Source organism: Harpia harpyja, chromosome Z (assembly GCF_026419915.1).
Source record: "Harpia harpyja isolate bHarHar1 chromosome Z, bHarHar1 primary haplotype, whole genome shotgun sequence".
Classification (NCBI taxonomy): Eukaryota; Metazoa; Chordata; class Aves; order Accipitriformes; family Accipitridae; genus Harpia; species Harpia harpyja.
In genome coordinates this window covers 74,864,118-74,877,470 of record NC_068969.1, presented here as the reverse complement: position 1 = coordinate 74,877,470, position 13,353 = coordinate 74,864,118, and the positions used below count along the sequence as shown (strand labels likewise).

Below are 13,353 nucleotides of genomic sequence, written 5' to 3'. Positions count from 1 at the left end.
GGAAGTTACACTGAAAGGGAATAGTACAGGGTAAAGTGGTAGTCAGTGTTTAGTATAGTAATAGATTTATTTGTTTAGCATAGTAATAGATTTGGTAGAGCCTCCTGACAATAAGAGAGAAAAAAAAAAGCCACTCATGTATATACTTCCCATCTTCAGCATTATTAGACATATTACAAAAAAAAAAGGATAGAAAAGGAGAAATGGACACTACACTATCTGAAAGGAAGGCTTCTAAGCCACTATGAAGAACACTGAGAATGTGAGAATTTAGAATATTAAAATGAATGGTCGTCTTATTTCAGTAATTGAAAGGAATGACAGAAGCATGGATACACAGTTCAGCTTTCTAAAAAGACAAATTGTAAAAAAACATAAACCTGTATTTTAGTTTTTAAAAAATATGCATTTGAGTATCTGTGGTTGCACATGAGTTAGTATTGTACACTCATAAAATTTTGCGAAGGCAGGCAATTTTGAGAGTTGCTTATGAACACTTCTATAAAAAACTAAGGCCTTCCCATATTTCATAAAATACTTCTTACTCTAAAATTCAAGAGCCATATGAAAACTTCACAACTTCTAGTTAAAAAATAAGTAACAGAAGCACAATACCATTTACCAAAAAGGAAACTAAAAACCAGTCCATAAGCCACCATTTCCTATGACAGACAAATTCCTAAGAGAAGAGATCACCCTCAACCATTATCTTACACCTCAGGAGAGCTCATATTCTGAAGCTGAACGTGAAAAAGTAATGTCTTTCATGCCATAATGCTCTACCATCAATTCTGAGATACTACATTCTAAACACTAAGTTACATTTCCCAATTGACTTTCACTACTCTGATAATAAATCTTTCAAAACAGCCTAGGTTATTATAATATAGGACAACACATTTCCATCTCTGCTTCTTTAGTTATATTGGTGACTAGGAAGCCAACACAACTCTGCAAGAACTAACTTGCTAAACTTAAAACTTGCCTCTTGCTACACTGATTGTATTAAAATAATCCAACCTAAATGTTGTTGTGATGTTGTACACCACAAAGATCGCAACTGCTTACTTAAGTAACTTTTTTGATGCGAGAGCACTTCAAATTCCAGCAGCATTCAGAGATTCGAAACTCTCCAATTTTAATGATTCCCAGTTAAAGGTAAGAAAATTGGTACAGTAAGAGAAAAGCATTTCTACTGTAGCCCCAAAGCCTATCTCAGAACATGAAAAATTTGACCAAAAAAGGGTCACTTTTCTTTAGGCCCAACCCCATCAATACCAGCTTGAGCTGCCACTTTCCAAACTATTGTGCAAAACAACTACTGTGCTAAAAATATGTTGTTACCCAAACTTCGAGATATTCTCTCCAGAGACTGGACTTCCTGATAGGAGATTCAAATTAGTAGGAAGTGCCCTTCCTGTCTTTTCTAGACTGCTAGGCTAATGAGTTTGTTTTCAACAGCCTTTAAAAAAAAAGGAGCAGATTAATGAGATGATTGGTTTTCACTGCTTTAAAGTGAAGTAGTCCTGTATACAAAGTGTTACGCATAGTAAACCGCAATCTTCTCTATTCTGGCACTATCCTGTAGCAAGTTTGGTTTCCCCTGTATTTCCGAAGGAATTAGTACAGGAATGCCTTGAGACCCTGTAAGCTGGTCACATCTATTTTACTCTCCATGTAGCCTATTAGAAACTGATGGGAATGTGTGTGAAGGAGCTGAGCACAAAGATAGACTCCCACTTTCAGGAAAGTTATTTTTATATAGAGAAGGTGAACAGCTCTGCCCATGTGTATACAGCTAGGCCAAACCTAACCGACTCACTCCAACTATATAAAAACATGATATAAACTCAGCACTCTTAACTTACACAATAACTACAGAACATATACTCCGTAGTATAATACAAGGAAAAAAATTCCTGATTTACTATTAGGACTTCCAGATACCAAGGCAAAGTGACAATCAACACCAATTTTGAAGACAAAATGACTGCACTTGTACAATCAACTAACTTTTCAGGTCAGTATGCTGCATGCTTTGTGCACAGCAAAAATATGGAGCCAAAAGGCTAAAATACACATGCAAATGCAGTTTTCTTCTTAATAGTACTTACACGTTTGATTTTGATTCATGAGGGATGAGAGGAAACTAGACAGCTCTAGCATGCAGTCAGACTGAGAAGTCCAACAGTCTCTTTTACCAATTAGGACAAGTTTTTCAGTCTTTTTCATGTGCACAAAAAAACCCACCCACCATTAAAGAAGGTTAACAATATGGATTTTGACAGACATGATCTTCCTGACTTCACACTGCATAAACCCAGGCTCCTGCAAGACTCTGGTAATTGCAACATTACATCACCAACAAAGTGATGACCATCTGCAATGAGTTTGGCAGATGCAAATGGCAGAAACAAAGCTTCTTTTAATAATAATAATAAGCTTTATCTTTCCTCCTTCTAAATTAGATGCCTTAAAACACATACAGCAGTTCAACTCTAGTAATTAAATTTCATATATGTAGACACAAAAGATTTTCATCTTAACACAAGTTTATTTCATCCTGTCTTCCCCAGTTAATGGAAGCTTACTTCTTTATCGTAAATGTCCCTGCTCTTTGATAGTTTCTGGTATTGAAAAATACATTAGAATAAAAGAACTTCTGAGTAATTAAGCAGAGAAAGTATTCTTTTCATCCAGGATTACTAAATTATTATTTTCATCCAGGATTACTAAATTATCATTAAATACTCTTTCACAAGACTGAAAGAAAGGTGAGTCCTTCACTTGTGAGAGATCTTAAACTCTCTGCCTGACGAAGCTGCTGATAAGGGCTCAGGAGTAAAAATCAGAACAAGTTCTCAGGAACTGTTATCAAACAAAGTTGTACCATGCCTGTGACAAGCAGTGGAAGATATAGCTGTGCAATCCTGTGCCTTACCATGTATTCAAGTAAATATTAAGCATTTCACTCTCCTTCATGGAATGCTTAAATTATTTTACTTATCTTTCTCTTAAAATGTAAATATAAAAAAAAAAAACAACTGGAAAGAAGTCAGGCTAGTCAGAGATGATCTTCCAAACATTTCAAATGTATCTTGTCCTTTTAAATTCCACTAACAGCATCAATCTCAAAAGAATCTGACTGTTTTAAGGTCTTGCATCAAAAATTTTAGTTCACACACAAACAGCTATGCCCACGTATTTTTCTAATAATTTGAATTTTTCTACTTGTAATGTTAATGGCAAGCCTCAAGCAGTAAGGTTCTGCTACAGATCAAAAGAATAGCTTAACTGCTCTAGCCAGAGTATGGCCTGGGAGGAAAAGACAAGGGGTAACTAAAGTCATAGTCAAACAGTAGCCCACCATCAAACCTCTGCCCTGGGACAAACCCCCAGGCGTCTTGTTAAGAGCTGGTCTCTTGTTAAAAGCAGCACCTTTGTGTTGTCAAAGTAGCAAAAAAGGCAGAGAACTAAAGACAGGAGTGGAAACTACCCTTTTCTTCTGAGCTTTGAGTATCATTTGTAACGTCTAATTTTTTTGAGACTTTCAGTATATTTCCTAAAATAAAAAGAGAAGCAGTTTCAGCTACAGAAATAAACAAAAATCTCACCTTGTTATGTTCATACTTGTATGGGATTTTGAGGGTATCCATGGCTCTGATCATGGCCTGCATTGCTGTAAATATATTCTGGTACACCAGTTTTGTAAAGCCCCTTTTGTCTTCATCAGAGTAACCTGATCCATGAATGATTCTCATCTGCTTGATAAATGTGCTTTTGCCACTCTCTCCTGTGCCTGGAAGAAAAATAAGAAGGATACGCTTTAGCCACCGGACACAAATATGACTTTTTTTGCACAGTGCTGACAGCTTGTTTAGTGCAGGGCTGAACAGTGTCAAGTGGTGCTTGCAAGGTAACTACAAGAACCAGTTCAGTGTCAAAGAGCCGCATCAGCAGCAACTTAAGTACCACTGAATTAAAGCTTGCATTTGGATTTAACAACTAAACTAATGAGTAAAACAAAACTCTGAAATATACATATAGTATATACATATCTAAAAATCTTCCATTCTTGAATATGTAATTGTCCAAAACATCTAACTTCAGGTAATCACTATGAGACATTTTATCACAAAAATTTAGGAAGTAAGAAAAAATTTATCTTCTCTGGGCAACTTTCAGGACATTATGGTAGGCAGTGTACAACCAATAAATACGTTTGTCGTTTGTGTTGTGGTTTGGTTTTGGGGGGGGGCAGGGCAGGTTGGGTTTTTTTAAAAGCAAATAGTGTACCAATTACAGCCCTGCAAACTTTAACCTCAGAAACATGTGATATCAGTGTTAATTAAAATTTGGCTCATATTCATTAATGGGCAGTCATTCCTTCCTTCCTTTAAATTTCTTCATGTCTTTGTACTTTGTACTACAAGTAGTTTGTTAATGAACATTTCCGACTATTTGTCAATTTAAAGTTAAGATCTGCTTGTTGGAAATTTCACACAGGGTTCATCACACAACATTTTTCCTTTGCTCCAATTCAGTGAGCTCATCCTCTGTGACTAGAAGAGCTTATCTATATTATTCCTGTGTTTGCTTAAGAGGAGGAGTTGAAATTTAGAGTAAGCAGTTGCGCAGCCACATAAACCCTGTGTTCACCCAGCTACTCAGCCCTGCAGGAAACAAAACACATGCACCAGGGTGCATTGCTCAGCGCTGTGCTTTTCAGCCTGGGTTTTATTTTATCACTTCTGTAAAGCTTTCATGCCTCATACCATAGTACTTGTGTCCCAGGACAAGCGTTATGCCCCTTACATAATGTTTTAGGTGTCTTGTTAGAGAAGTGTGTTTCACAGCAGTGCAGTGCAAGGCTAAAGGAGCAACCCTCAACCATTTCCAAGATAGCACACACTGCAAAAATCTAAGCTAGAAGCCTCTAAAAGCTTTGCCTTTACCATGAGCATAATCTTGAAACCTTCAGTCCCATTTCTGCACGCATAAAACAGACTTCTAACACAAGTCTTCCTTACACGCACATTCCCAGAAAACCAAGCATGATGTTACATACAGACCAATTTTACTTTCTCTGGGGAGCAAGCGGTTATTATTGCACAAAAGAAGAATGTGCTCTGAAGCTGAAAAGTGACACCAACTCTGCTTCCACCCTCAGCCTTCACGAGGATCCTCCACCTGCACTGTGGTCAGGAGCACAGCACTACGTGTGCAGGCCACCTCTGCAGGGGACTGCCTAGCCAACCAGGCAGAACTTGCCCCACACAACCCGATGAACTCATGCTAACCAGGCACAGGTCTTTGCAGAAGGTAGTATGGGCCATCCTGGGTCAATGATACCTGCCTGCCTTCCAGTTCATCAGAATCAGAGGTGAGATCTTTACACCTCTGCAATCTACCAGTGGGGAAAAAACATTACTTTCCTTAAGACTGTACAAAATTACAAACCTAGACAACACAGAACTATTACACAGTAAAAAATACTTTAGGCTACTCTTAGAGACAACCACAGTTTTTCTCTTTCCTGAAACCTGTGAAACAGTCATGTCCTTTAAATTGAAATAGTGCCACACATTTTTTAGTAATTTTGTAATACTGTCCAGCTTTTCTGCAAGATATGTCACACATTTAGTACAAAAATCTGTTCAACGTGAACCCATAAAGCACAGAATGGTATATGAGATGCCTTCTTGACACGATTAACCCTTTTACTAAAGATTCTGCTTTAACTAATGCATAAGAAAATCATTTTCACCAAACACCTCTGAATCAGTGGAATACAAAGTGACTTCTGGTTTTGGTCCTAATGCTTCCGTACATGGGAATCCAGATTCCTTCAAAATAGGCAAATGCAAATTTAAAACCTGAAGCTTTTAATTGTTTTAGTTCTTTATTGGAAGCATAGGTGGTAATTGATACCACATGATAATCACACACAGGAAAACATGGTAAAGCAATCTGCACCATGTTAGAGAATACAGTATTTCAGATTATTTACACCTTTAAAGTGAGTCTACAAAAGCCACAATATGTAGGAAAACAAAATTAAAATCCAAAGAAGAATCTAAACCTCTAGTCTGCATCTTATGCAGGTTTGTGGTTAACTGGGTGTCACTGTACTAAGACTTGTCAGCCAAAGACCAGTAACAAAATATACCTGGAGATCTAAAGACTAAAGACAGATACACACACACACAATGTATTTTTATGTATTCTTTCATATACATATGTATATGAAAAATACATACTATATATACATATAAAATACATATAACTACATATACATATATGAAAATGGTATCTCTCTCTTTGAAGGCCATCTCAAAATTTCCTCAAGTCCATCCTTCCCCAGATCAATGCTTAAAACTACTTTCTTGTGCCTGCCCACAGACCAGTTTTTTGGTTAAGCCAGCGGCAATGATGAGAACATTTGTAGTCCTCCTTAACTGCATGGAATGTCACATGCACAGGGGCAAAGTGTGAAAAGTATCCCGGTGAAAAGGAAATCATGGAAAATTTCCAGCACAGAGTGAATGAAAATAGGATAAAAGAATATGAATGACAGATAAAAATAAAATTTATAGGGTTGCCCAAAAACTACTAAGAAGTGAAAATGTTTATTTTCAATGAACAATATATAGGAACTCACAAAAAATTCACATTGATAGTTTATCTTCGACTGTTATGATCAAGGGCAGAAAGTAAATATTTTTATATTGTTGCTGACAAGAAAAGCATACAAATAAAGTTTTAAAGTGGCATCAAATCTTTCTGTAAAAAAAAAGTCCTGTTTATGTGAAAACTGCTTAATACTGATAGAACACCATTTACAAGCATGTCACTGGAGATTTGTTCAGATACTTCGTCCCAAACTAAAATAATTGGGAAGAAAACAAGCAACATTATTTACTATCAGAGAAACAGGAAAAAAATTGGCATAATGGATTACTAGGGTTAGCTAAGCAAAGCTGCAATCATTACAGCATTATTCCTGGTGGGGAGTGGGATTTTAAACTATCACTGTTCCAGCACTGAGTCAAACCTAGATTTGATTATTTTTATGTATTTTTTGGCTTTTAAAGTCACATGACTGGCATCGTAAGAAGATCAAGACATTGACTGACAGAACACCAACTGAGCTTTCTACAGCCTCATCCATTACAGAGCAAATTAAGAAACAGAACTTGGCAATACGTGTCTAAAATCTTACCTATCACCATAATAAACAAAAACAAGACTGGATAACAGGCTGAACAGGACTCTTGAGTGGGCCTGTATCACCTGGTGAGAAGAAGAAAACTTGAAAGTGTGTGTGGGGGGGAATCTACACGTCCTTAGAGGATCTGAATGCCTTACGGCTTCTGCTAACCACTGCTTCTACCACCATCATCCCACGAATACCTGTAGCTGATACAAGGAGAGAGCAAAGGTGAAATGGCAATGGAGCAGATCAACAGAATGGACCAAGGGGGGATGAAACTATACTGAGATCAATTTTCTGCTGGCTGCCGTTGCACATTTATATTAGTCAAGACTTGGATCAGTTCTCTGAAACCAGATAAGTAATCTCTTCTCGTCTGTCAGACGACAGTTGAAGGCCACACAACATACGTGAATCTCAATAGTAGTAGTAGTAGTAGTAGTAATAACAAAAACAACAACAAAAATACCACCACCACCACCCTCCTCATCTTTTAAAAACAGTGACTTTCCAAAAAAAGCCATGATCCTAATGTAACCCTTGGGTGGTACTTTGGAGAAAAGTCAATGGTGTGACTGAAAAAAAAAAGAACTTCCTGATTAAAGCACACAGGGTGGTTGGGTCATTTGACTTTTAAAAATTTCTTCCCAGATTAAAAAAACAACCCAACTGATGAATGAAAAGAATTAACTATCTTCTAAAAGCAGTAAAGGAATGTCTCAAATAGCAATGAATTCCCATTCAAGCATGGCATAGAGGATTATCAAAACTTGTAAGCACAAACTTAGCATCTTAAAACTTAAACCATGGTTAATTTTAAATAGGTGACGATGCAGCTACTGCAGAGTGGCTTCAAAACTCATGTGGTGGCTGAGAAGGAAGACACAGGAGACTAACTGAAAAAATAATACAAGACCAGAAGCCTAGGCTGACAAAATTTTCTTTCACATGGGTGTGCAACGCATACCTGTACTAATTTTTGCATTTCTCTGCATTGTAACTTAAATAAATCTGAAGTATAGTATCTTCAGTGATCAAATACAACGCTGTTTTTAAACTAAACCATCAAAGATGCCATTCTCTAAGCAAAATCCAACACTGGCATCTATTAAGAAAAGAAATGCTGCTAAACTACTCCTGACTCTCTGTGTTTATTCCTAAGTTTGACCTATGAAAAGGCAAGGAAAAAAAAAGCTACATTTTATTGTTTGAAATTTCATATTTAAATTAGATAGAAGATGACATTCTCAATATGTAAGGAAAAAAAGACATGAAAATCCACTACCCTGTTAGTCACTATCCACATACATTTACTAAGAACTGTTAAATCAATAGTGTGTATGTTTGCAGGAGACTGGCTTTTAGCCTGGGACTTGGTGGCAGAAAGAAGCCCTGAAGTACCTAGAAAGTTAAGATCCATAGGTCAGAGTGGAGTCAACATCCTGCGCAGACTAGGCACAGCCCGACACGTCTTTCTGCTGACCATTTTTCTACTTGTAGTATTACTGCACCTCCACTGTTTCATCAAACATTTACCCAGAAAAAGCAGTCTGTCGTACACTGCCTCACAGATTTAAAGAAAAGTGCAGAGATCAACTTCATCAAGTGTTAAGTATTAGAGAAACTCCTATGAGGAGTAAGAGCTAAAACAGTAATAGAGACGTGACATGTGAGAAGAAAAATATTTGATTTCAACTATAAAGTTATATTTCACTTGGAAGACAGTTTTATGTCCTCTCTGCTACTACTAATTCAGCTATAGAGAAAACAAAAAATATGGTTTCTTTTGTTGCTGTTCCAGTGGTAGAATGCAGCAGGATCACATTTCTGCTGAAACCAAGTATGGCCCTATATGAAAACATAAAAACTGTGCAGAATTCAGGCCCTGGACTGGCCTGGCTTTGTAGGTGCCAAAATATCTGAAACATATTACAGAATGCATGAGATCATCCCGGGAGCTGAAGCAAAGGAGCCAATCTGTCCCACCACTTGGAACAGCAGCTTTCAGACTCACCACTGAAGGCCACTGTCAGGAAGGACGTCAGGCTGGTAGAGTCTGCAGCAGAACTCGCTGAGGTGGAGGCAAAGCTCCCCAGCTCGCCCTGTAACACCTCCATGCGAGTCCTGCAGCAGAACTAGAGTACCTCTTCTCCATCAAAAGAAGGTGGTGAGGCTAGTGAAACAAGCAGGCTCCTAAACAAACAGCTCTGTCTAGCTGACACAGTCAAGCAGCTATGCAGACAAGTTGCTCATCTTGACACGTTACGAATGGATCCTTACCTCTCCAGCCTTGACCATCACCTCCGTCAACAGTGGCCACAACCAGACAGTTGTCCATCAGCTTCAAGCTGGTACAGCTATCGCCTAGCACTCCTTTCTAACTGAGGACTCCTAGTATTCTATGCAACTTTTTCTCCATTGCTTAAAAAATATTATCTCCATGACAAATTGTATCTCTGTATCATACTTCTTGAAAGATACTTAAGTGCCAACCTATACCTGTAACCATTTTATACAATTATAAATTAGATTTTGGAATTGACCCTTTTCATCTTCGTCATAAAAACTGAGGTGTTACACCAAAGAATTCAAATGACAACTCATCCAGAGACACAAATAGAATTTCTATGAGGAAATATTATAAGCCCTGATAATGAATATAGTAGGCATATTTATATTTTCCATATAATGAACAGTAGTACTGTAGTATCTTCCTTCTGTGATTATCAAACTCCTTAATTAACATTAATAGATTACACCCCACAACAGTCACTTGACGTTAGGAAACATTTTAGATGGCATTTCAGTTAGACTAATGGAAAAGACTATGGAATAGGAAAGCATCTGAAGTTTCAAGCAAGGCAACAAAACAAGCCAGAAAGGGAGCTAAGGTCTCCTGACGTCTGTTCCTACACCAATAGCACACAGTTTTGTATTTACGTTAAAAAATGAATGGAATAACTACAAAAAGCTAAGTTAGGAAAGAACTCAAGTGATGGCCTTTAAGATTTAACAAAGCACAGATTTAAATTAAGAGCCATTAAAAAACCCGGAATAGGTGTACATACTGTTCCATTGCCAAGTGTTTGCTCCACTGACACAATCTCTTTAATTTAAAATCACTACATAATCATCTTAATTATTTTGTTCATAATCCACATCTGCATATTCCACTTGCTTTCAAAAAAGGAAGCATATAATCATTTTGCCATTCACTAAATTACCTCCTCTGTATCATTTTAGTAATTTATAAACATTTAGTTAAGATGACTACCAATATTCTATGAAAGAAAACAAAATATCACTTCATGAATGACTCATGTAACAACAAAAAAAAGCCTGGCAAGATAAGTAAAGATTCCTTCCAAAGAAAGGACAGGTAGAATGTTATGAATATTCTCAGGAAGTGGAGAATTACATCAAATAGGTAACATGAAACATCTGCATCAATCTAGAGTGAACTGTTTCAAGAATAGTCTTGAATGTCTGAAATGTTTATGAAAAACTAAGCAAATGTTATCCATTACAAAATATTACTAAAGCTGTTGCATCTTTTCCTTACCTAGACTATAAAAACTGTATCAACCATCTTTAAGAATGATTTATTTTTTTTCCTCTCATTGAGTACTATATGCATAAATATCATACTGTACTAATGAACTTCTCCACAGCAGAGTATGGGAGCTGAATTCTCTCACTTCCTTAAAGAAGGGAAAGAAAACCTCCCATTATGTAGACAGTTAGTCTGAATGCTTTCTAAAGCAGAGAAATCCTCTTACAAATTTAATCTGGTTCTGTTTAAGCAGAATAAACTTTGCTTGTCACTCTAGTGGAGCCACTAAACTCAAAGAAATAAAACTAATACTCATCCTTATTGTACCAGTGACAATTAAAACAGTCCAAGTGACTACTACAACAAAGCCTAAGTAAGACACTGAATTGTTGACAACTGGGAAGATAGAATTAAAATTTAAAATTCAGCTGATGTTCTTCAGCTTCCTAAACGAATATTAATTCAAGCTTTTTACTGAAACAGAACCTCTCAAACTCCTTTACAAGAAATCCAGTTAATCAAATATAGCTTTGTGCCAGATAATCAAAACCACACTGTACCACTATGCAGCCAGGCACAATCTATTACTGGAAGTCAGCGTCTTCCCCTCTCCACCTTCAATTCTGGAAAAGAAACCCAAACCAACCCCCAAACCCCACCAAAAGAACAAAGAAACAAAACACCCCCCACCACCCTGCAAAAGAACCCCCAACACCCAACAAAGCAGAAGAACCTCCTTATCTTTTCAAGATATAATGAGATAATTTTCACAATTCTAGAACTATCTTCTTATGGTTTGGGTGTAATTCAGAGGCAATAAAGTGACATTAGAGATAAACTGGCTGCCTTCACAGAGGAAAAGTAACTCCAAGATTTCACAGAGCTCTGTAAACGGGTTCAGAGGAGGACAGGACCCCCCCCGTGTCACCTTCTCATCCCTCCTCTTGAAAGGATCCCTCTGAAAAACTAGCGACTCCCTGAAGAGAAACAACTCTTTACAGTCTGTGCTTACCTTTCCATTTTATATGGTTTGGAGCAACTTCAACAAATTCTGCCTAAAGAGCTCATCCATGCAGAAAAAGTGCCACAAATGAAGTTTCACTCTCAAAAATATTTTCTTTATGCTACTCACAACTCTACCTGACAGCAAACTGTTGAAAACAGTCTGTTGCGTGCTGTTCTTCCATGGAAAAAGAATGAACAAAACCAGAAGCAAACACCAGCATTGGTGAAATACGGTACAATGCAAATACTTACCTTCCTTGCACAGAGGAAAGGCCAAATCTGTCTTTAGAAACTTATGCGTAATTAATTTCAAATGGGTTTTTATACCCACATCTGAGGGCAGAATATAGCATTGGAAAGCAGACTCGCTTAAGTAAACTCCAAGGCACAAACATGCCAGCGTTGATCACTGTTCCCAAAGGCTCTTGGTTTTCACCCAACTGACAAGCCTGATATAAAAATCCAGGTAGGTAAACCAATATCCTCTTCACCCAACCTTTTATTTTCCTCTTACTATTTTAATAGATATCTTCTTTGAGGAGATCAGTATCATATGCAACTACCTCTAAGCCAACATGTATGGTTTTTGTAAGGTACTTATTAATAGAAAGTGGTAGTAATATGCTGACCACCACCTGATTTCCTGTGAAAACTAACTTAACTACTACTTGGATAAAGACTGGGACTGGGGTTAAACCTCATAACTTTCTTTTATATTCCACCTATGATCCTTCACCTGTGCACATAAGTTGGACTGAAAATGCTAGGGGCTGCAACAGACCATATAACCCTACATGTCCTGCAGGTCTCCAGGAGCTGAATTTCAGTATGAGACCTTAGTTTCCTGCATCACAGGATAGGACTTGAGTTAGCTCTAAACTTTTAGGGAAGATAGTTATATAAAATGTAGGAGAAAAAGAAGTACTCTTGCCATTAAGTAAGACTACCTAATAAAAGGTTTTAAAATAAAGTTGGGGAAAAAATGCAACCATGTTTAAAAAAAAGTTTACAAGTTGGTTAATACTCAATATCTCAAATAAGATTTTCTTAAGGGGGGTCGGAGAAAATAAAATCACCATGTGATTGACTTAAGGCTTATTACAAAACAATGTTATCAAAAGGATCAAGATGGTTTCATGGTAAATAATTTAGATATTATCAATGTATTACAAAAATCTATAATTACATATTTTAATAGTGTTGCATTTTCTATTGTTACATACATTTGTAAAAGGAAATAATAGCATCTGCTCTTCAAGTTTATGTTTCAGAAGTCTTTGAGTACTTCATATGAGGAAGTTCATTGTTTAAATTCCTTTCAAGTCTCTTTCATTTTCTGTTACTCAGAGAGATTATCAACAGACAGACATAACTCCTATTCCTAGCAACTCTGAGAGACACCATTTCAGGGACAGTATAAATCACTCTTCTTTGATTAATCAAAAGCAAGGACTGTTAGCATTCAAAATTGTTAGTATTTTTCCTTTATTTTTACAATGGGAGGGAATAAGATACCTTTACTACTTTAAAAAATACCCACATCTTTAGAAAAAGTGATGTTCTTGTCTAAAATACAGCAACG

At 36.9% G+C, this 13,353-nt stretch overlaps 1 protein-coding gene across 2 annotated transcripts in view; it reads right to left on the bottom strand.

Annotated features, from left to right (window-relative positions):
- LOC128136359 (guanine nucleotide-binding protein G(q) subunit alpha-like) overlaps positions 1 to 13,353 on the bottom strand; it is a 137,647-nt gene that overhangs the window by 88,382 nt on the left and 35,912 nt on the right. For both annotated transcript variants that reach the window (XR_008233339.1, XM_052775756.1), the window contains exon 2: positions 3,615 to 3,799. Coding sequence is in view for 1 of the 2 variants with exons in the window: in XM_052775756.1 (XP_052631716.1) it covers positions 3,615 to 3,799 (185 nt within the window). In the remaining variant the exon portion in view is untranslated. The remainder of the gene's footprint in view (positions 1 to 3,614; positions 3,800 to 13,353) is intronic.